At 43.7% G+C, this 20,617-nt stretch overlaps 1 protein-coding gene across 2 annotated transcripts; it reads left to right on the forward strand.

Moving 5' to 3' along the window:
- Positions 1-5,067: 5,067 nt before the first annotated feature.
- POPDC2 (popeye domain containing 2) lies at positions 5,068-19,235 on the forward strand. Of its 2 annotated transcripts, XM_037525492.1 has the most exons (4): positions 5,071-5,722; positions 7,716-7,824; positions 12,845-13,395; positions 19,190-19,235. In XM_037525492.1, exons 1-3 carry the CDS (start codon positions 5,232-5,234, stop codon positions 13,349-13,351), a joined length of 1,107 nt encoding a protein of 368 aa, XP_037381389.1. In that variant the 5' UTR covers positions 5,071-5,231; the 3' UTR covers positions 13,352-13,395; positions 19,190-19,235. The 2 variants fall into 2 exon arrangements, with proteins under 2 accessions (XP_054556517.1, XP_037381389.1); XM_054700542.1 differs by lacking the exon at positions 19,190-19,235 and having other exon boundaries at positions 5,068-5,722; positions 12,845-13,451.
- The last annotated feature ends 1,382 nt before the right edge of the window (positions 19,236-20,617 follow it).

Genomic DNA, 20,617 nt, shown 5'->3' on the forward strand with positions numbered 1-20,617 from the left:
GAACTTGTGCTGCAGTGGCTGCAGATGGCTTCATAGGTTGTGGCTTAACCCCTTGCGCCACCAGGGAAGCCCCCTGTTACATATATATATATTTTTTTTAATGAGGCATGTTTTATTTATTTGTTTGTGTTTGTTTATACATGCACTGGGTACAGTCAGAAGCGCGGGACGGTGAGAGAATTCACCAGAGCCAGAGCGGGGAGCAGAGCAGGCAGAAGGACCGAAGTACACTGCTGAGGGGAGCAGCGGGCGGCAGGAGAGGTCTGCACGCCATGTGGGACCCTCCTCCGGTGGCCGGGAAGCAGCTGGGGATGGAACCGGCGCCCAGAGGCCGCGGGCAGCTTCGCAACCCAGCGCTCAACCGCTGTGCCACCGGGAAGGCCCCCTGTTACATATTTTTAATGAGATCACAAAATTGATTGCCTTTCCCCCTTTATAATATTTTACTGTCCATGAGTATAGTTCTATAATGTGATTTCTATTAGCTATGTATAAACTCATTCTATGGCTTATCATAATTTAACCAATTCCCTGTTGTACAATGGTTAAATAAATTAGTGTCATAGTCATTTCATTAAAGTAATTATATGTGTTCAGCATTATAGGAATTGGGTCTCAGTCTTTGTGGTGGGAGGGTGTCTGTCTTGAACTAACATACCAGATACCGAAATTACTATTATTTTTTTATATTTTGTGTTTTGATTTGATGGTAACATGAGAAAGAAATCACTTAATACCCAGCAGTCTATAATAGGACCACTTTTTGTTGACTTTGTCATATATCTTTCTCATATATACATACTTTTTTGACTACCTCAATGTCACTGCAACCCATGTGTAGGGTAAGGAAAAATGTCAGGCTTTTCTGCCCTCCCGCCATCAGGATAGGTGATGGATCCTTGAGGTCCTGAATGCATGCCTGATGGCGGGCACCTGGAGTAGGGTGTGGGCATAGGTAGATGGGATTCACCTGGGCTAAGACTGTGCTTTTAAGGGCGGTGTCACGGGGATGCCAGCAGCAGCAGCAGAAGCTGAAATAGGAGCCGAAGAGAAGCAAAGAAGCAGAAGCAGAGAACGCCAGAGAGCCCAGAGAGAGTGCGGATTTGCTGGGGGCTGGGAGGACTGCCAGCCTCCCGGTCCCCCAGCACCCCTGCCTGCCATATGCCTGGTGAACACCAATAAAAGACCTGCAAAAGCCACTGAGGACTCTGACTCCTCCTTTACCCGGTCTGCTGGATCAGAAAACCTCAGTGGCCATTCCCTGGCCTTACACCATGTTTCCATAGGGAAGTCTTTACAAGCATCCTTCACTATCACTTAGCTAAGGGTGAGCCACAGGGAAAGCCTTTTTTCAAGGCTTTGTATGAGTACTGCCTGACTTAGAAAGAGTGCCAATTTGTATAAGCTTTTAGCAAGGTTAACTTTTTCAATCTTTGTCAGTTTGATAAGTTGTACTTCCTTTTTCCCAGAAGCCCTTCCTTTACCCCCTACTTTTTATATCTCATCGGTCACATGTCCATAAACCAGCTGCCATCAAGGGGAATGTTTTAGTCCCTGGCATCTGAAGGAGAAGTTCACCTTCCTTATTATGTTGCCCAAGTAAAATCAGAGTTCCAAAAATGAAGGTGAAAGGGGAAACAGCTATAGACTGGGGAAACAGCTATAGACTTGGCAACCAGCAGTGTATTCCTAAAGTCATGTTGGCAGTATGTGTCCACAGCCGAAAATCACACCTCTTCTATTTTAAATTCTGTATTAGGAAAGCATCACTCTGAAGCCCAATGTTTCTCAGACTACACGATGAAGAATGAGCTTTTTTTTTTTTCCAGCTCACAGCTGTACAGGTTTTGATGAAATTCAAAGGCCCTAAGTTTCTGTAAAATTACCATAAAGTGTCTAAATACTCTAAATTTTTCTCTCCTTGTCATTGAACAGTGATAGTTCACCAACCAGCTGTACTCATCACCACCCTTGGAGAGTCACTCTCTAGTTAGAGACTTCATAATTTGGCCCCAGCTTCCTCTCCTGCCTCATGCCCTGCTGTTCCCTTTGACTCACCTACAACAGCTGTTCCCTGTTACCAGAACATGTGATGTATTTTTGTTTTACTTCTGGATGTCACTTCATATTCTGTTCTCCCTTCCTGGAATGTCCTCCCCTAGCTGGGGGTTGTCTAATCATCTTTTCAGACCAGCTTAAATGTCACCTGTTTTTCCTGAATTCTTTGTGCCCCCATTGGTATTTCCTTTGACCCCCTGAGTATACTGACTTTCTTGGATTACAGTTGTCTCTGGGTTAGTCTCTCTCACTATACCAAAGTTTCCTTAAAAGGGGATAACTGTCTTGCTCCTCCTCAGATACCATGTCCCTGGCTCACATGCTTTGCTCTAAATAGACGCTCATTGAATTGAATCGAGTCAACAAATGATGTGACTTCTGTATCCTTTGTTCTCCCCAAATAGTTTCTACAGTGCTTTTGCCTACATATATGTTGATTTCCTCAAAATATTTTGACACACAAGTTTTTTCTTTCCTTTTCTATCAAATTTGAATTAAAAAAGAAGATAGAACTTTCCACTGTATTCCCATCATTGGGCCTATCCTACAGGCATCAATGTTACTGATACTGCCGCTAGCATGTGGGATTTAGGCACCCATTATGCAACCCCAGCAACATGTGCAAATACCCTGTAGCAATAAATGAGGCCGTGTGTTAATCATAGAAACTTCCGAAAGCACCTAGCAATGTAGTACAGCACCAACTGTCGATACATACAACTTAGAGTCACAGTGACCAAGACATTAGTCCTTATTCACATACGAGCTCTGTGACCTTGGGCAAGTTCCTTACTCTCTGATGCTGTTTCTTCCATTTAAAGATATCAATGGATGACGTAGAAGCCATAACCATTTGATGAATGTTAGTACCTTCTGCTCAGATGAGCACTGGGTTGATAAGGAAGGCGGGCTGAAAACTATTCAATAGTCCTCTGTCTCTTTAAAAGGTTAGGGCCAGCCCATCTCTCAGGCTTCCAGAGTAAAATGACCTGCTTTGAAATTCAATCTCCATCAGAGCCTTGGTTGTCTTCCTTTCTGCACTTCTGATTTTGATCAGCTAGCTAAGACAGCTACTCAGACAGCTCAGGGGTGTATGACTAAACAGGATAAGCAGCTGCTGCTTGAAGTGGTGAGTTGGTTGGGAGGTGGGCAAGTGGCATAAAAGCAGCTTGGAAACCCCCAAAATCCACTGCTCAAATGGATCCAAAGCAGAGGAGGGGTGTGGGAAGGAGGGAGTGGTTTCCTTCTCCAGGCACTCCAGCAGTCACCCCTGGATTTTTCTCCCTTAAATTTAGAAAAGAGGGGACAAGATGCACATGGGTTGATCAGTTGATTTAAATTAAATAGGAAAATACCACTTTCTTCAACATGCTGTACGTTTTCATATCACTGTGCCTCTATTAGTGCTCTTCTCACCACTAGAAATGGTCTTTCTTTCTTTCTATCTGGTTAATTCAGCCCCTACACCTAAAATCAAATGTTAATCCTTGCATCTTCCCTCCTTTATCCCACCCTTCCTTCCAGGTTGCCACCTGTCTATAAAAGTAACTATTATATATCACACACGGAATTGCCATTGTTTTTTTCATTTATCTTTTCCTTGATTCAAAGAAAATTCAGAATCTGATTCTCTACATGCTTGGCTAAAGTAGGCAGTCAATAAAAAAAAAAATTGTTGAGCAGAAAACTTCCACTTCACATATTTGAAAATTTCGAGCAGTATAATAAAAGTCCCTATGGATTGAGCATATGAAAAATTGTTGGGTGTCCCCTTCTTGTCCCCCTGCACCTCCCCCCAGGAATGATAGTAAGTGCTAATCAGTAGCAAGAGAAATAATAATAATAATAAAGGAGTCGTTTAGAAGCTGGTGGGCATTTCTTAGTTAAATGTTGGCACAGTCCAGTTTATTTCTTGGTGACACAAACTAGAGCTGGGTCGGTTTACAAGTTCCTTGGGTGTCATCATTCTTCCTGGGAGGGGAGGCGGGAGGGGCTAGGGGTCATTTGTCAAGGCCAGGATTTCCACTGCTGCAAGCTATTTGAGTCATAGCAGTAAGTCTGATGACTAAACAGTATGTGTAAAGTACCAAATCTAGACCGGGCACTTCATAAGTGCTTAATGGATGGTGTTTTTTGGTCTGCCAAGGTCTCACCCTTTGTGTTAACCATTGCTAGAGCCAGATATGTGTGGGGAAAATCAGCTTAGAATTCAAAAAGCTGTTTTGCATAGCTATAAAATTTAATGAATGCCACATAAATGCCTAGTGATGTTTACAAAATGATCTAATAAAGGCCTTCAAGGGGTTTTCCTCACTGTTAGGAGTTTTTCTGATAACAGTCCCATACTTTCCTACTTTGATGTGTCTTTCTACCTCAGGAGAGCCCCGGCCCTCCCCTCAGGGAGCTCAGGACTGCGTCCTGCCTGAGGTGTTGTGGAAAATTCTGTGCTTGCTTATCCCTTGTGGGCGCCCCCCCCACCTCTTCTCCCTGCCTGTCTGCATGTCTGTCTTGCTCCCCCTCCTGCATGTCCTCCCTTTCCCCCCTTCCCCCCCACCCCCCAGCCTTATCCTGTCCTCTGTGGAGGTACGCTAAGTGCTCTGCCAGCCTGCCTGTGTGCCTGATCTGTTTTTTCTCACTGCCAGTACCTCTTGGATTCCAATTCCAAACATGGTATCCATCTGGGGTCACCCTTTCTTCCAGTGCCAAGAGAGACGCATTCCAAATGGAACACAAGTGTGCCTCCCATGCTGGACTCTCATTCTGTTTAGGGACAACAGAAGGCAGGATGTGGTTACTTTATCCCTCACTGCTGAAGTTTTCAGTTCCATGGCCCTATTTTTTCCTTGGGACAATTTAGTTTTCTTTTTCAAGAGCCAATTTGAAGACTGTCAGAAGAAACCTGCAGCCAAGGAACGTTGCCAGACCTCTACAGGGAGGGTCAGAGCCTTGCTGAGGGAAAGAGAGAGGAGAAAAAGTCTTGAGATTCTCCACGAGATGTACTATGTTCTGTCACTCACTCCCAAAGCTACCGGAAGCATTCCTCCCAGGAAAGGTGGAGTCACTGGGGAGAAGCTGGAGGTGAGAAGACTCCTGGGAGGACCGTTTCATTCTTTTTCTGAATTTCCTATGTGGGGACAGCCTTAGGGCTGGCAAGACTTTGAGAAGCCCCAAAGATGAGCGCCGACAGCAGCACAGTAGGCCAGCACCTCTGGCAGGGGCCAGTGTGCGTTGGCTGGAAGCAGGATGTGGAAGGAGCTATCTACCACCTGGCCAACTGCTTCTTGCTCCTGGGCTTCATGGGAGGCAGTGGGGTATATGGATGCTTCTACCTCTTTGGCTTTCTGGGCACAGGCTACCTGTGCTGTGTGCTATGGGGCTGGTTAGATGCCTGTGGCCTGGACATCATCCTCTGGAGTTGCTTGCTGGCAACGGCCTGCCTGCTCCAGCTAGCACACCTGGTGTACCGCCTGCGGGAGGATACCCTCCCCGAGGAGTTCGAGCTCCTCTACAAGACACTGTGCCTGCCCCTACAGGTGCCCCTACAGGCGTACAAGGAGATTGTTCACTGTTGCAAGGAGCAGGTCTTGACTCTGGCCACCGAACAGAACTATGCTGTGGAGGGCGAGACGCCCATCAATCGCCTGTCTCTGCTGCTCTCTGGCCGGTAAGCCACTCTGTCGCTGCCAGTATTTCTCCCTCAGCCCAAACTTCTTTTTTCCCAGCTTGTTCTTTTTTCCATTTCGTGGTACCTTCCGTCGAGAGAAGGATGTGACAAATCAGACCAAAATAGGTTTTCTAAGCTTGGGTTTGCTTCCTCTTTCTACGTATACAGTACTTCATGGCTTGGCTACAGCAATGTCTCTGCAAATTGTGGGAAACTGAACATTTCTTTAAGATTAATCCAAACCTGCCCTTATGCATTCAACATTTGCTAAGGGAACAGTACCAAAAATGGGTTTTCTAGAACCCCTGTTGCTGCCAGAGAATCAAGGAAACACCCCCAATTGTGTTGGCAATATCCTGTACAAACTTAATGGTAAAGCCATTCTAAGTATAGCCATTCCCAGTATTCTATTGAGATTCTTGCAGAACTGTAAATGTGAGACCAGACAGTGAGGGAAGAATAGAGATGCCCACATATGTCTCATTGAGGATTTGGTGAGGATGCCTGGCTTCCTAATTGTGAGAAGGCTGGCTGACAGACAGACATTAGCAGAAATGGTCTAAGTTAGGACCCATGATTCCCAGTCAGCCCGCACGTGAGTGTTGCCTGTTGGCCGCTATCTTCAGCACAAATGAGATGGGGCTATTGCTGTGCTGTGATAGGGGATTGTGGATGCTTGAAATACGGCCATACTGGGTCTTGCATGTGGGACTGAACAGCCAATAGTAAACAACTTAATCTGGTCTACTTGGGCTGGCTTGCAGAAAGCAAGTGTTTCAAAAGCTTCATTTCAATTTCCTTCCCTGCTTTCTTTAGACCAGGAGAACATGGTAGAAAAGATATGCTAGGAGTCAAAAGACTGACTGTAAGAAGAAAAAAAAAGAAACCAGAAAAGGCTGCTAGTCACATAGAAAAAAGGAGATTGATGATGATGTTATTATGACAACTATTAATAGTAATGCACTTATATATTATAATGTATAGAATCCACAGTATATGTATATATGTTTTCATTTTGTTTGGGACTCAGAAGTCCTGGGTTCAGTGAACTATGAGGTTTTGTGAGCAGACATTCCATTGTAAACAATTGCAATTATTTATAAACAAATACATGTGTAAACACAAATACATTATAACTGTGGCCAAAATGTTTGCCACTTATAACTCATGCTTCAAATAAAAACAATACAGGAACCTTGATTGTTCATGAGATCTATGTAGTTATTTGCACCTCTGTTTAAAGGAGGAAATTGGGACTGCTGGGGGAAATACCTACTTCACCTGTGTGGTGATCATTTGCTGGAAACATATTACAATCATTGTTTGGAATTACCGTGAACTTGTATAAAAGCACTTCTCTGTGATGAGGAGAGGGGAATTAGTTCCCCTGGTGGGATGTTTCCTAGTGTATTTAGCATCAAAACCCGAGTCAGAAATAAACCATTCTGATTTTTTTCTTAGCTTTCAAGGTTTGGAGTAAAATTTTATCTTTCAATGTTATCCTGGTGCTCCAGACCTCTCCTATTTTACCCGATGCTCCCCTCAGGCCCATGGCTCCCCTTAGCAGTGTATTTCAGTAGATCCATTTGTTCTGCTCCCCACTCTGTCTCTGGTGAATCCTCTCAGCCCCTGCACCTCTGGCCTGTACCCCAGTTCTTGGATGCATAAATAAGGAATAAATAAATAATAAAATGCTCTCACGTGAAATTCTAATCGCAAAGACTCCTGAGCCAGCAACTGCCTAAGCAATTTGTGTCCTGCCATCCAGGAGATCAAGAAGGAAGAAGAGGCTGGAATGGAAAGGACAGTGTATATGCACTTCAATGGCTTCACAGAGCCACCCAGGCTCATGAGATGTTGCTTACACTCTGAAATGGAGAAAACTTACTAGATCCTAATCATTTCCCCTTTTTTTAATACATAGATTAGACTTGAAGAGGATTTGAGCAGCCATTTCCCTTCACTCACATGGTCTCTTCTCTCCCTTTGCCAGGGTTCGTGTGAGCCAGGATGGGCAGTTTCTACACTACATTTTTCCTTACCAGTTCATGGACTCTCCTGAGTGGGAATCACTGCAGCCCTCAGAGGAGGGGGTGTTCCAGGTAACAGGGAGCCCTGTGGCTCATCCCACGGTGACCCAGCAATAGCCCTTCCTCCATCTCCTCCCTCTCACACCTGTCCTTTGAACCACTGCCAATAAGGCTGCTTGGGGTGGGAGGGCATCTCCTGTGGAAAGAGGGCCTGGGCTCCAGTAGACGTGGGGTGGGTAGGGAGGTGTGACCTCTGATAGAAGGGCCATGTCATTCCTATGCCTAAAGCTTTCCAGAGCATTAAGTGATCACAAGATAAAAACTCACCCTCCTTAGACAGTAACTTAGGACCTTTAGTGATGCCCAGTGTCCTCTCTAGACCTTCCCTCCTTCACTGCTTTTGCCCATTCCAGTCATGCTGAACTATTAGTTCTTCATGAACACATCACATTATTTGTAGCACCAGGCCTTGACCCCTCTGTCCTTCTATCTGAAATGCATTTCCCCTGTCTAGATGAGGCTATGGTGTCTTACTTCCTCTGAAGCCTGCCCAGATTGACCTCACTAGCTCCCACCCTGAGAGCCTATTGTTCCCGCCTGCATGTCTGTTTGATTCCTTTTATCTGTGCTGACTGGTACATATATTGCTCTCTGTTCTAACCATCTGGTTTCCTTTCTTTCTTGCATGGGGTGAGCTCTTTGAGTTAGAAAACTGGGCTTTTTTTCTCTCTATCCCCGACTTCCAAAGGACAGTTCCTTGAACACAGTAGGTATTTGATAAAACTTTCCTGAACTGGCTTGTCTGTGGGCAGCTGGTGTCTCAGAAGACCCCCTGGGGCACTTCACTTCACATGTAAAGCCTGATTATTCATCTCCTGCTCTCTTCTGTGCCAATCATCGGACTTCAGTTACTCTCTTTGTAGTTCTCACTTATCTAATGGCTATTGTATTTTATTTATTTTTTAGGGGGAGTGTTGTATATTTTTACTACCATGCTTAACAGATGAGGAAACTGAGGCTCAAAACCATCAAGTAATTTGGCTAAGGTCTTCATCTAAAAGATGGCAAAGCCAAATTGCTTAGCTCTACTATTTCTCTCTCTCTTATTTTTTTAAATCAGAGTGTTCACCAGGAAATTGTAGTTAACACACACACACACGCACACACACACACACTCACTATCATAGGGACTCCCCTCTCCAGATGGTTTGCCAGTACTGGGCTCCATGTGTCTCCTACCACTTCTATTAGGGAGTCCCTCAGGCTTGCATATGAGCCAACCCCAGAATAGACACATACCAGGCAGTGCCACCTGGCTGGGCCTACTTCCGCCCCACCCTGCATCTCAGCTCTGTAAACACAGATCCTGAGAGGCAATCCTGATTCCGTTACCAGGGCTACCAGCCACAGGCCCCCTCTAATGATGTTTCTCCCCCAAACAAACACACACACACACACACACACACACACACACACACACTCATACACTTATCCTCTCCAACCGGCCCAGAAAGTCTCCATTGAGAATTCCCCCAAGGCCATAAAAACCTCCAGGAAGGCTGTGTCAGGTCATAAGCCAGCCAGAACAGGCTCTGTTCTGACACTGATACTCAGGAACAGGTGGTGGATAAACCGGGTGTCCTCCCGTAAGTTATGCTTGAAAGGAAGGCCTCTAACCCCAGATGGCCTCTCAATCTAGAATGGTGGTATCAACATATTCCTCCTATTTTTATTTTTAGTGTGCACCTCTCTTGGAACAGTGAGATCCACATGTTTGCTATTGGCTATGTAAAGTTCCGTTTCCTCTTTGCAAATGTCAAGTGTTGTCCAGAGTTATAGAGTTTATCCTGTCCTTGCCTTGAATTGCATAGACTTTGTTGATTCTTACTGTGTTTAAAACAAATGAATCGACATTCCAGCCTATCTCTCAATAATTAGTTAAAAATGAATATATTGATTGTTCATCTCTGTGACCCTCTCATTAATCATAAAGAATATAGCCCATGAGGGTCACATAGAAATCACCATTATTTCTCCAGTCTATATTGTGTTTTACTCGACCCACAACTTCTGTATATATGTCCTCTCATTTAATCTATTCAAATAGCCTCTGAGATAATTAAAGAAAAAGTTTGTCATATCTTTATCACAATTGCAATGGACTAGTGAGCCCCCATGTATCCCTCAGAATGGGGGAGACACTGGAGCTGGAGGTGGGTGCTGTCATGGGAACTGTTCGTGGCAGCTAGGAGAGTCTGGCCCACAGCTGAGAACCCCCACAGACTCCTGGAAGGTTGGTATGGGGGAGCATAAGGCAATGATCTCACAAAGGAACTTGGAAAGAGCTGGCAAAACTACAAATGTATTTACCCTTTGAGCCACTAATTCCCCTCTAGGAAATTGCTCTAAGCATATACTTCTACAAGTACAAAACCACAAAGGAACAGGCTTTTCTCATTGTGGTATTATTTATAATGGCAAAACATTGGGGACAACGTCACATTCATTCATGACAAAATCTTTGTCACAGATGTGTGTGTGTGTGTGTGTGTGTTTAATTAACAGGTTTAAATTAACAGAAATTAACTGGTTTCCTGAAGACCTTTGGGGAAGATTTTAAGGACATAAGAAAGTGATATTAGTTTGTTTTGAAACATTCATTCATTCACTTTAGTAATATTTATCAAGCACCTGTTATATACCAGGCACTACTAAAGGTGCTGGGAGTATATCTGTTAACAAAACAGATGAAGGTTCCTGTCTTTGTGCATTTATAGTCCAATAGAGTAGACAAAAACATAGCTCTTAGACACAATGAATAAGTAAGTGATGTAATATGTTAAAAGATTTTTATCTTTTACTTAACTTTTAAACTTTTACTAAAAAGCTTTTTATAAAATCTAGCAAATGGCAAAACACAACATAAATAACTCTTAGACTCTGAAAATTACAGTGGTAACCAGTGAGTGGAGGAGAGACGAGGGCACATAGGGAATAAGGTAATGGTGTGCTGGCACTGGAGCTTTGATGGAAGGTAAGCATGTGCACAGGTTGAAGTGTAAATTGTACTCATAAACATATATTCTTGCAAGCAAATGACAAATCAATAAAATTTTGATGGGGAAAAAAAGGCTAGAAAAAAATTTCAATTTTAAATAGGGTGGTTATAGATGACTTTGTTGAGTAGGTGACATTTGAATAAAGATCAAGAAAGGTGATATTGACCCCTGTGAATATCTGGGGGAAGATCATACTAGGCAGAGGGAAGAGCCAGTGCAAAGGCCCAGTGAAGGGAGGGACAAAAAGAAGGCCAATGCTGCTACAACAGAGAGAGGGAGTAAAGAGTATAGGTGGAAAGGCCCCACACTATGTAGGGCCTCTAAAGTACAGGCTATGGCAGATCCTGACAAGCACTTGCTGAACTTAGTCATGGACAGATTGTGAGTACTTCTTGCAGAATTCCTTCTCATGAGGCAATAAACTTGGAGAGATTATGTAATTTGTCTACTGTCCCAGCTGGTAAAGGGACAAAACAGGAGCTTGAAACCAGTTTCTGGTCTTGGTGAGGTAGTGCTGGGCCGTGACTTTAGTGCAGATTATTATGGGAGAAGAAACTTAGTGGATGAAATAAATGAAGGAAATGAAAGAGGAATACTGCAGAGGAGAAGGGAGAGGAGAGGAGACAGTGGGAGATGGGCAGGACTTAAAAGGATTATATGAAATCTCTGAGAATGCTTGGAATGTTGACTCTAACTTCAGTTAAATAACCCATACAAAGAACTTAACACAATGCCAGGCACATAGCCAGCTGTCAGTAATTGTTAGCTGCTGTCGTCATTGTTAGCTGCTTGTCTCCATCCACAAATCTGCCTTGTGAACAATGCCAGCCTTCTCACTTTTAATGTATCACAGCCAAGTAAATCATTAAAAATTGTATGACCCCCCCATCCCCTTTTCCTTTAGTAGCCTGGGTTTCCCAGTTTAACCCCAGCCAGATCACACATCAGTGTTTTAATAAGAACTTATCAAGAACCTACTGCGTGCTGGGCACATTGTTATTTACCCTGCAGTATAACTTAGCTTTGTACCATGGGCACATAGTGGGTGCTCAGAAATTCTATGACTAAATAAATGGAGAGTGGGGACCCTTCAACTTGAGCTCTGAAGAGTTCCTCTTCCCCGTACCTGTTTTTCTGACTTCAGATCCTGTTGATAACTTGCAGAGGCCAAGTCAAGAGCAACTTTATGGGCCTGAGTCCCAGCCAGTGTTTTGTCCACTTGATGTAGCTTGGCATACCTAATCAAATGCTCTTCCCTAATAGAAACTCTTTTTTTTTTTTTTAAAGATATATTTATTTATTTATACAAGCACTGTGTACAGTCAGAAGGGCGGGAGGGTGAGAGAATTCACCAGAGCCAGAGCGGGGAGCAGAGCAGGCAGAAGGACCGAAGTACACCGCTGAGGGGAGCAGCGGGCGGCAGGAGAGGTCTGTGCGCCATGTGGGACCCTCCTCAGGTGGCTGGGGAGCAGCCGGGGATCGAACTGGTGCTGCAGAGGCTGCGGGCAGCTTCACAACCCAGCGCTCAACTGCTGCGCCACCGGGGAGGCCCCCCTAATAGAAACTCTTTCCATTGCTTTTTTCACCCCCACTCCAGTATACTGTCCTTTTTATGATAAAATAAGCTGTCATCAACATCTGACCTTTCTTCAGGGCCCTAGGAGGCCCCTTCTCTCTTGGAATCACAATAGAATCAGAACCCTCTACAGTCACTAGTGATAACAGCCTTGGGACATAGAATATGAAAGCTGAGGAGACTGAATGGGAAACTGAATCTCCAAGAAGTGAGGTCCCCATGAGTGAATGACTGATCCTAGGGCTTCTGACAACCCCTTACACCCCTCCCCCAACTCCCATATCACTAACACAAATAAAAGTCATTCACTGGGCCTCCTCAGACAAGGCCATGAAGCGGTACTCCCCCAGGTTCTTCAGTACACATACATATGTTTGCCATATATCTGTTTTTCTATGCTAAGTGTGGGCATGTTTTCTAGTTTAAACCTTCATTCTCTCCTCCTGAACTTTCTCAGGTCACCCTGACTGCGGAGACTGAATGTAGCTACATTTCCTGGCCCCGGAAAAGTCTCTATCTTCTTCTGACCAAAGAGCAATACATCTCCCGCCTTTTCTCTGCCCTGCTTGGCTATGACATCTCGGAGAAACTCTATGCACTCAACGAGAAGCTCTTCTCTAAGCTTGGACTGTGCTTTGACATCCGTCTCCCCAGCCTCTACCTCGTCCTGGGTCCGGCTGCCCCAGATGCAGAGCCAGAGTCTGAGAAGGAAGATGAGGAAGTCTTTGAGCCAGCAAATCCCCCTCCTCAGGCCACACCCACATTTATCCAGCCAGAGACCCCTTACTCTCCTCCCCCAGGGGCCACTGACCCTCCTATACCTCCTTCTTGGGCCAGGATTCCCAGACCTGAGAGCGGCATCCTGAGTGAGGACTCCACCAGTCTGGTGCTGGAGGACTTTGAGGAGGTGTCAGGCTCAGAATCATTCATGGATTATAGAAGTGATGGGGAGTACATGAGGTGAGGCGAGAGCTGACGTGGGCACAGCCACCATGCTTAGGATCCTGTGTAAGTATTCAGAAGCAGCTGCCACACCTTCCTGCCAACAGCTGGCCTTACCTTGATTTGAGAGAGCAAAAAACAAACAAACAAACAAAAAACCCCCCGAAAGCTGTCTTTTCAAGAGACTTCCAGAAAGTGTCATTGATTTAACCTTGCAGAGGGTCACTCACCCCAGGTGCACAAAGGCGTGAAGGGATGTTTGAACCCATTCTTTACTGTAATTGCATTTGGGGCAGATTGATACATTGAGTAGGCAGGTCACTTACTAGAATTTGGGCAAGGTTTTGCTAACAGCTAAGGCCACAGCTAGATCTAAAAAGATTCTATTTGGGGCATGCATTTGAAAGGGAATAAAATACTGGCGTGGTTCTAATTCTTACTTTCCTCCTGGAGCAGAGTCAGCTCTGAAAAGCTGTCATTACTTAGCCTAGATTGGGCCATATCTCTATTAACATTGCATGTTTTAAAATGGTTTGTGGCTACAGGCTAGAAATCACAACCTCACTTTCCTTTCACCCAGGGGAGAATGTGTTGGTGGTTCAGGCATTGGGCCGCATGGCACCCTGCTGAGTGTCACTATGATCGGGATGGGCACACAGCAGCCCAGCTCTCCCACATGCCACACCTGTGGGAGCTGGAGTGGGGCCTAAAGTTACATGCATTGTTTCCCTCACAGCTCCTGGGCGTGTACAAGAAAGGCCATACTGAACGGTTCTGGGAAATTGCTTTCATGTTCCTCCTGTCTGATTTTGTGATGCTGTGACAGTTTCCTCTGGGACTCTGCCAAACCATTGTGGAGGCCTGACTTTTCTTGAAGAAAATCCCACTCTTTTAATTTGGAAAGCACTTCCAGCTGAGGGACCCATCATGATCTGGGAAGCATTGAAAGGTTAGCCCAGGGAGGAGGGCCTCCAGTAGTCACAAGGTGAATAAGGGAATGTCTGTCTATTTTGAAAAACATATTATATAAACAAACAAGGCAAGAGAGAGTTTTTTCTTTTTTTAATATATATTTATTGCATCATTCTTCATATTTGTACAATGTATGATTTCACCGTGAAATTCCCACCACCATTTCACTGTGCACCATTACCATAGTCCCTTGAAGAGAAGACTGATGAAACATGGTTTGATGTTTATTTTCATAGCTATGGAATTTTTAATCTTCTGTGGCACCAGTGTCCTAAGAACCACAGATGATGAGCTGATTCTGGGTTAATTTCATGGCACCCAAACTCACACTTTTGCATTGTCCACTCTCATCACCCCCACCTGGCTACAGACATTCACCTTCCTGATCATTCACCCCTCCAGACATATGAGTTATGTTCTATGGATCCCTGTCTTTGTCCAGCGTGACTACCCAGCTGAACTCACAGCTGGGCTCATTGTTCTCATGTTCTTCCTGGTTCTATTTGTTCTCTTCTACTTTTTTTTTTTTTAAAGATTTATTATTTATTCATGCATACAAGAGCTGGGGTACAGGCCAGAGATGCAGGGGGGTGAGAGGATTCACCAGAGACAGAGTGGGGAACAGTACAGGCAGGCTGACAGAAGTACACTGAACAAAGCACACGCTGGACAAAGACAGGGATCCATAGAACATAACTTATATGTCTGGAGGGGTGAATGATCAGGAAGGTGAATGTCTGTAGTCAGGTGGGGGTGATGAGAGTGGACAATGCAAAAGTGTGAGTTTGGGTGCCATGAAATTAACCCAGAATCAGCTCATCTGTGGTTCTTAGGTCACCGGTGCCACAGAAGATTAAAAATTCCATAGCTATGAAAATAAACATAGCAGTGGGGAGACAGGAGAGGTCTGCTGCACCATGTGGGTTGCTCCCTGGCCAGCCGGGATTGAACTCATGTTGCAGATGCTGCGGATTGCTTCATAGTGTGATGTTAACCCCTTGCGCCACCAGGGAGCCCTATTTGTTCTCTTCTTTCTAGCTCTTTCTGAACTCTTCCAGTCCTTGGTTGCCACAGCTTGTTTTTAAGAACAGAATCCTTTTTTTCTCAGTTAATTTCCCCTCTCCATTTGTCCTCTGTAACTTTCCCATTTTCTTGTTCACATGTTTATCTCTTTATTACCTGTCCCCCTGACTTTCCTACCTTGTTGCAGCCATTCTTCCTCAACTACCCTGTACTCCCGTCTTGGTTTTTTAATGCATATCCTTCCGTGATCAGTAACTTTCCCTCTGCCTATAAACACTCATTCAAGTGAAGGCAAAATTTGGAAATCCCCAAATTTAGATGACTACCCTTTTCATACATGAGTTTTACCAAACATTAGGAAGCAGGCAACATGGTAAAAGAGAAAGAGACAGTCCGAGTCTTTATGTCTGCCTCCGCTACTAAGCAGGATGTGACTCTTTTTTTTTGCAAACCACACAACCTCACTGAAATTTTCTTCATATGACATTGAAACTTTCTTCATATGAGTGTGCTGGATGAACTGGTTTGGTGAGAAAGCAAAGATGAGTTACTTTTCAGAGGAGCAGTGAGCCAGCAGCAGAGTGCATCTGTGGTGCAGGTGTAATCAGCTGCATTTTACCGATTTCTGCAGTGACTTGGAATTGTCTTCCAACCTGCTGAGTGGTGGGTCCTGCTTGCCTAGAAGTTCCCTCTATTCTGTTCCCGTGAGGAGTCTGTCAGCTCAGTCTCCAAGATCCTCTGCCCTTTATATGGTTATATGAAATACCACTCTTCTAATTCAGCCTTTTCTGAAGCTCAAGATGAGAAAACATATAATTTAACTGACTTTCTAAAGTATAATACAAAGAGAGTAGGTTTTTAAATTTGGTAAATAGAGAGAAAGGAGAAGCTGTTGTTTACTTCCATGTTTTCAGAACAACTTGAAACATAATCAAATGGGCAAAATTCCAAATGACTTTCAATTTATTTTGTGCTAATGAAATAGTTTCAACCAGAGATCCTTTTCTGGAAATGTGTGTTTGGCTTGACTTGTTTGCTATCAAACTCCTTCTAGGGTTATTGCTGTAATGAATAAGTACCATCTTTTGTGATTGGCTGGAATTTGCTACTGTTTCCTATATGAAGTAAAGCAAAATTTGCCCTCTATTCCCTGCCTATTCAGTTACCAAAATGTTCAGCTCATTGCTACTCATCTGGCACTTACATAAGAGGCATGTGGATGACTGTTTTCTGCATCGTGGAGAATGACACAGCTTCATCACACTGACACCAGCCCTTGGCCCTCACATCAATCCAACTTAAGACCAACTAAAAATAGTCAGAGCTTCTACTAACACTCTTTTTTGAAGGGAGTACATCCTTTAGTCTGCGGGTGCCCGGAACTGAACTGCAAACAAGCACTGCTCTTGTTATCCAGGGCAAACAACGCTACTGGATAATGTATTCACACAGGTCTTACAGCTGCTACTCCTTAACCCTGACTTCACTAAAAATTTTCCATTTCACTCTACGAACCCTCTCCATGATGTCCCACTTCGTTTCTTATAGGAGATGCTCAATGCACACATCTCTGAAGGGGTCAGTTGAATCAGATAATTATCAGAAATTAATTGAAAAATTTCTAAAATTTGGCCAGATGTGATTATGTTTTCAAAACTCTGTGGTTTCCAAAAACTGTGGTTTAAAAGTAAAAACAATATATCATTTCCTTTCTCCCTACTATTTATGAAACAAACAAATGAAAAACAGATGACAATGTGGTGGCTAATTGTGGTCAGGGAAGGAGCCTGGAATCAGGAGAGGACCACATGCCAGAGAACCAGAGAATCTTGACCCAGTAGGTAGGATATATTTCAAGCACTTTGCTAGGTAATTGCACCATGATTAATTATGAGTAAAAACTGAAAGAATGAAGAGATTTAACTGTAAGAGATGGGCCAGGTAATATCTTTAACTTTCACAAAGAAGGGGAATAAGAATTTGCCTTAATTTGGTGTAGTTCTTGAGAAAATAAATTAATTAAAGGCTGAAAGCTTTAAGGAGGATTTCAGCAGTATTAACAATGGATCACCTCGGAGAGTAGTGACTTACTCATCATTGGTAGAGTTCAAGTAGGAACCAGAAGAAATCGCAGAAATTTTATAAGTTGGGCCTCCCTGGTGGTGCAGGCGGTTGAGTGCAGCACTGTGAAGCTGTCCGCAGCCTCTGCAGTGCTGGTTTGATCCCGGCTGGCTGGCGAGAACCCCATATGGTGAGGCAGACCTCTCCTGTCTCACCCACTGCACCCCTCAGCAGTGTACTTCATCAGTCTGCCTGTTCTGTTTCCCACTCTGTCTCTGGTGAATCCTCTCACCCTCTCACGTATCTGGCCTGTACCCCGGTTCTTGTATAAACAAATAAATCCTTAAAAAAAAAAAGAAATTTTATAAGTTGACTCAGGCTCTGCCTTAGGTTTTTGCTATTAGTATCACTCTGTGATTCTGTTTCTAAATCTGACTCTAGTCCTGCTACTTAACCACCATCAAGAACCACCGTTACTCTGCAAAACAGGACTAATAGTCTAATAAGTAATTAATATCTACTAATAGGTAGACCGGTAGCTCTGTAAAAGCAGCAGTGATTAAGTTGTAAATCATTGGTTTCATGTAGAAGATACTTTAAAATTCCGCTGTTTGCAGAATTGTTTACTACTGTTTTTCCTCTCTCTCTCTCTTTTTTCCTCTCTCTCCCCCTCTCTCTCATGACTTCCCTTCTTATTTCCCCTAGTCTGATTTCCAGGGAAGGTGGCAACTGGCAGAATCCCCTGACAACACAGTGGCTGCTGATAGCTTTGGGTGGAAGCCCAAAGAAAACATACCCTGCTCCTCAGCCCCTGAATAAGCGAGGGATGATCTTACCCAATTCATTTTATTTTTTTTAAAGATTTATTGTTTTTTATTTATTTATGCATACAAGAGCTGGGGTGTAGACCAGAGGGGGGTGTGTGTGGTGGGGGAGAGGATTCACCAGAGAGAGAGTGGGGAGCAGAACAGGCAGATGAACTGAAAGCACTGCTGAGGGGAGCAGCAGGCAAGACAGTAGAGGTCTGCTGCGCCAAGTGGGCCAGACAATGCCCCCCAACCCCCATCAAACTTGTGCTGCAGTGGCTGCTGATAGCTTCATAGTGCTGAGACTTGACCCCTTATGCCACCTGGGAGGTCCCCAATTCCCTGTATTTGATCAGGAGAAAGATACCGATCGCATATTATAATCAGGTTCTCTCCCTCTGAGGAGGCTCTAAGGTGTTTAGGTGGGAAGACTCTTGAGACAGAAAACCTGCTCTTGGAAGTGGCTTGGTAGGAGCCTGGGGGTGTCTCAGGTTCTGATTCTATGTACTCTCAGGTACTCTCAGTGAGAGGCAGCATCTTCCCCTGCAACCTGTGATCACTGCCGGGTTATCCTTCTTCTCATGTTTTACAGGCCTCATTTACTCATCCTTATCTTTATAAAAATAAAAGATAGGACTCTTATAAAACTTACCATTTTTCTATACAGAATTTTTAAAGAACTCATTTCATAGTGTTAACTAGGAAACAGAGTTCTATAAATTCTTCACAGGAAGCAAGGAAATTTGATCTCCTGATCTTATCACCTATGAAATGACAGGACTGGACTAGAGAACTTCAATTCTACTCTAACACTCTGACTGGTCCTAATAGTCTAGAATGAAATGACTCAAAAATACAACTTCCCAAACCATGTCAGGCATTTAGTACATTTAAACATTAGGAATTATTTAACAAAAAACAACGAAAGGAACCCTGTGACATTGGGCAAGATGTTGAAGCCAGTAGTGCTGAAATCCTTCCTCTTTTTCTTTCCACAGCTTCTAGAACTCCTCTCCAGATAACTTAAGTCCAGGGGACAGGCCCCCTTGGCTCCCACCCACACTCTGAACTTTAAGGATCAAAGGGCTATCCTTTCTGTGGCCAAGCTGATCTTCACAGGAATGTTCTTTGTAAACACACCCCTCTCTCCAGCACTGGGAGGCTCAGCTACAAGGACCGAGCACAAGCTGAAGACCCCAAACCATGGCTACACCAGGGTGACTTTTTGAAAGTCACCTTCACCAAAAGGCACCCAAAAGTCCAGAAGCACAGATTCCATCCTTTACGAAGTACAGAATCTTAGGCAAGTTACGGACCACTTTGAGGCTCATCTGTAAAGTGGAGATTATGAAAACCGCTCACAGGGCTGCCGTGAGGATGAAATGAACAAATTTAGGCAAAACGCCTAGGACCTGGCATGGCACCTAGTAAACACTCAATAAATCACTCAGTTTCTTTCCCAAGGCTGTTTCTTTGAACTGTCTGAAAGGATTGATGAAGTCAGCTCTCCAACAAGTTTTTACTGTTGTTTGTTCTTTTTTTTTTTTTTTTTTTTTTTACTGTTAAGATTTTTGGAAGTAGAAATATTAAACCCTATTATTCCTTAGTTTTTACAAATTTTAGATCTTAGATTTCTCTTGTTCTATTATGAGCCTAGCATTAAACAATAGTTTTTAGAGTGGTCTTTACAAACATAACTAATTTCTTTAGGCATTTTAAAGTGGATCTTTAATTTTATATGTTGTTTTTTATTTTTACTTGTACATTTAACATACATTCCAGTTATCTGTTGCTGTGTAACATTCATCCCTAAGACAGTGACTTAAAATCACAAACATTGATTTTGCTCATGATTGTGCACCTTCTCAGGTTTCAGCAAAGCTGTTCTCACTCAAGATTTCTCATATTGCATTCAGATGGTGGCTAAGGCTAGACTCATGACAAAGGCTCATCACTAGTCAGAGCCTTAATCTGAGCACTCACACAGCTGAGGGTTGAACAGCTGTGAATCCGTGGTCATTTTTGCCTCCATCTCTATCTCCATCTGTCTCTGTCTCCATCTCTGTCTCTGTCTCTCTCTCTTCCATTTGTTCATTTTGATTTGCATAGACCACTCTTACATATCACTACGCCACCATTTATTCAGTCTATTACTGATGATCACTTGGGTACTTTCTAACTGGGCAGTTATGGATCGTGCTCCTATGAACATTCTTGATATTATCTTGGCATAAACACATGTATTCATTTCTTGGGTATTCTAGTTCAGGTATTGGGTATGTTCAACTATAGTAAGTGCTACCAAACAGTGTTCCTGGGTGAGTGCACCAATTAATATTCCCTCTATCAGTGCATGAGAGTTCTACTTGCTTCTCATCTTCCCCAACTTATGTCATTGTCTTTTTTTTTTTCCCCCATTTTAGTCC

This window comes from Talpa occidentalis, unplaced genomic scaffold (genome assembly GCF_014898055.3).
Source record: "Talpa occidentalis isolate TD23 unplaced genomic scaffold, MPIMG_talOcc4v2.1 talOcc4.4, whole genome shotgun sequence".
Lineage (NCBI taxonomy): Eukaryota > Metazoa > Chordata > Mammalia > Eulipotyphla > Talpidae > Talpa > Talpa occidentalis.

Bases quoted from the DNA above. Each gene is read 5' to 3' on its own strand.
- POPDC2 (XM_054700542.1), top strand. From the start codon at position 5,232: ATGAGCGCCGACAGCAGCACAGTAGGCCAGCACCTCTGGCAGGGGCCA. The intron at 5,723-7,715 runs GTAAGCCACTCT...TCCCTTTGCCAG, and splicing joins TCTCTGCTGCTCTCTGGCCG to GGTTCGTGTGAGCCAGGATG. The intron at 7,825-12,844 runs GTAACAGGGAGC...GAACTTTCTCAG, and splicing joins CAGAGGAGGGGGTGTTCCAG to GTCACCCTGACTGCGGAGAC.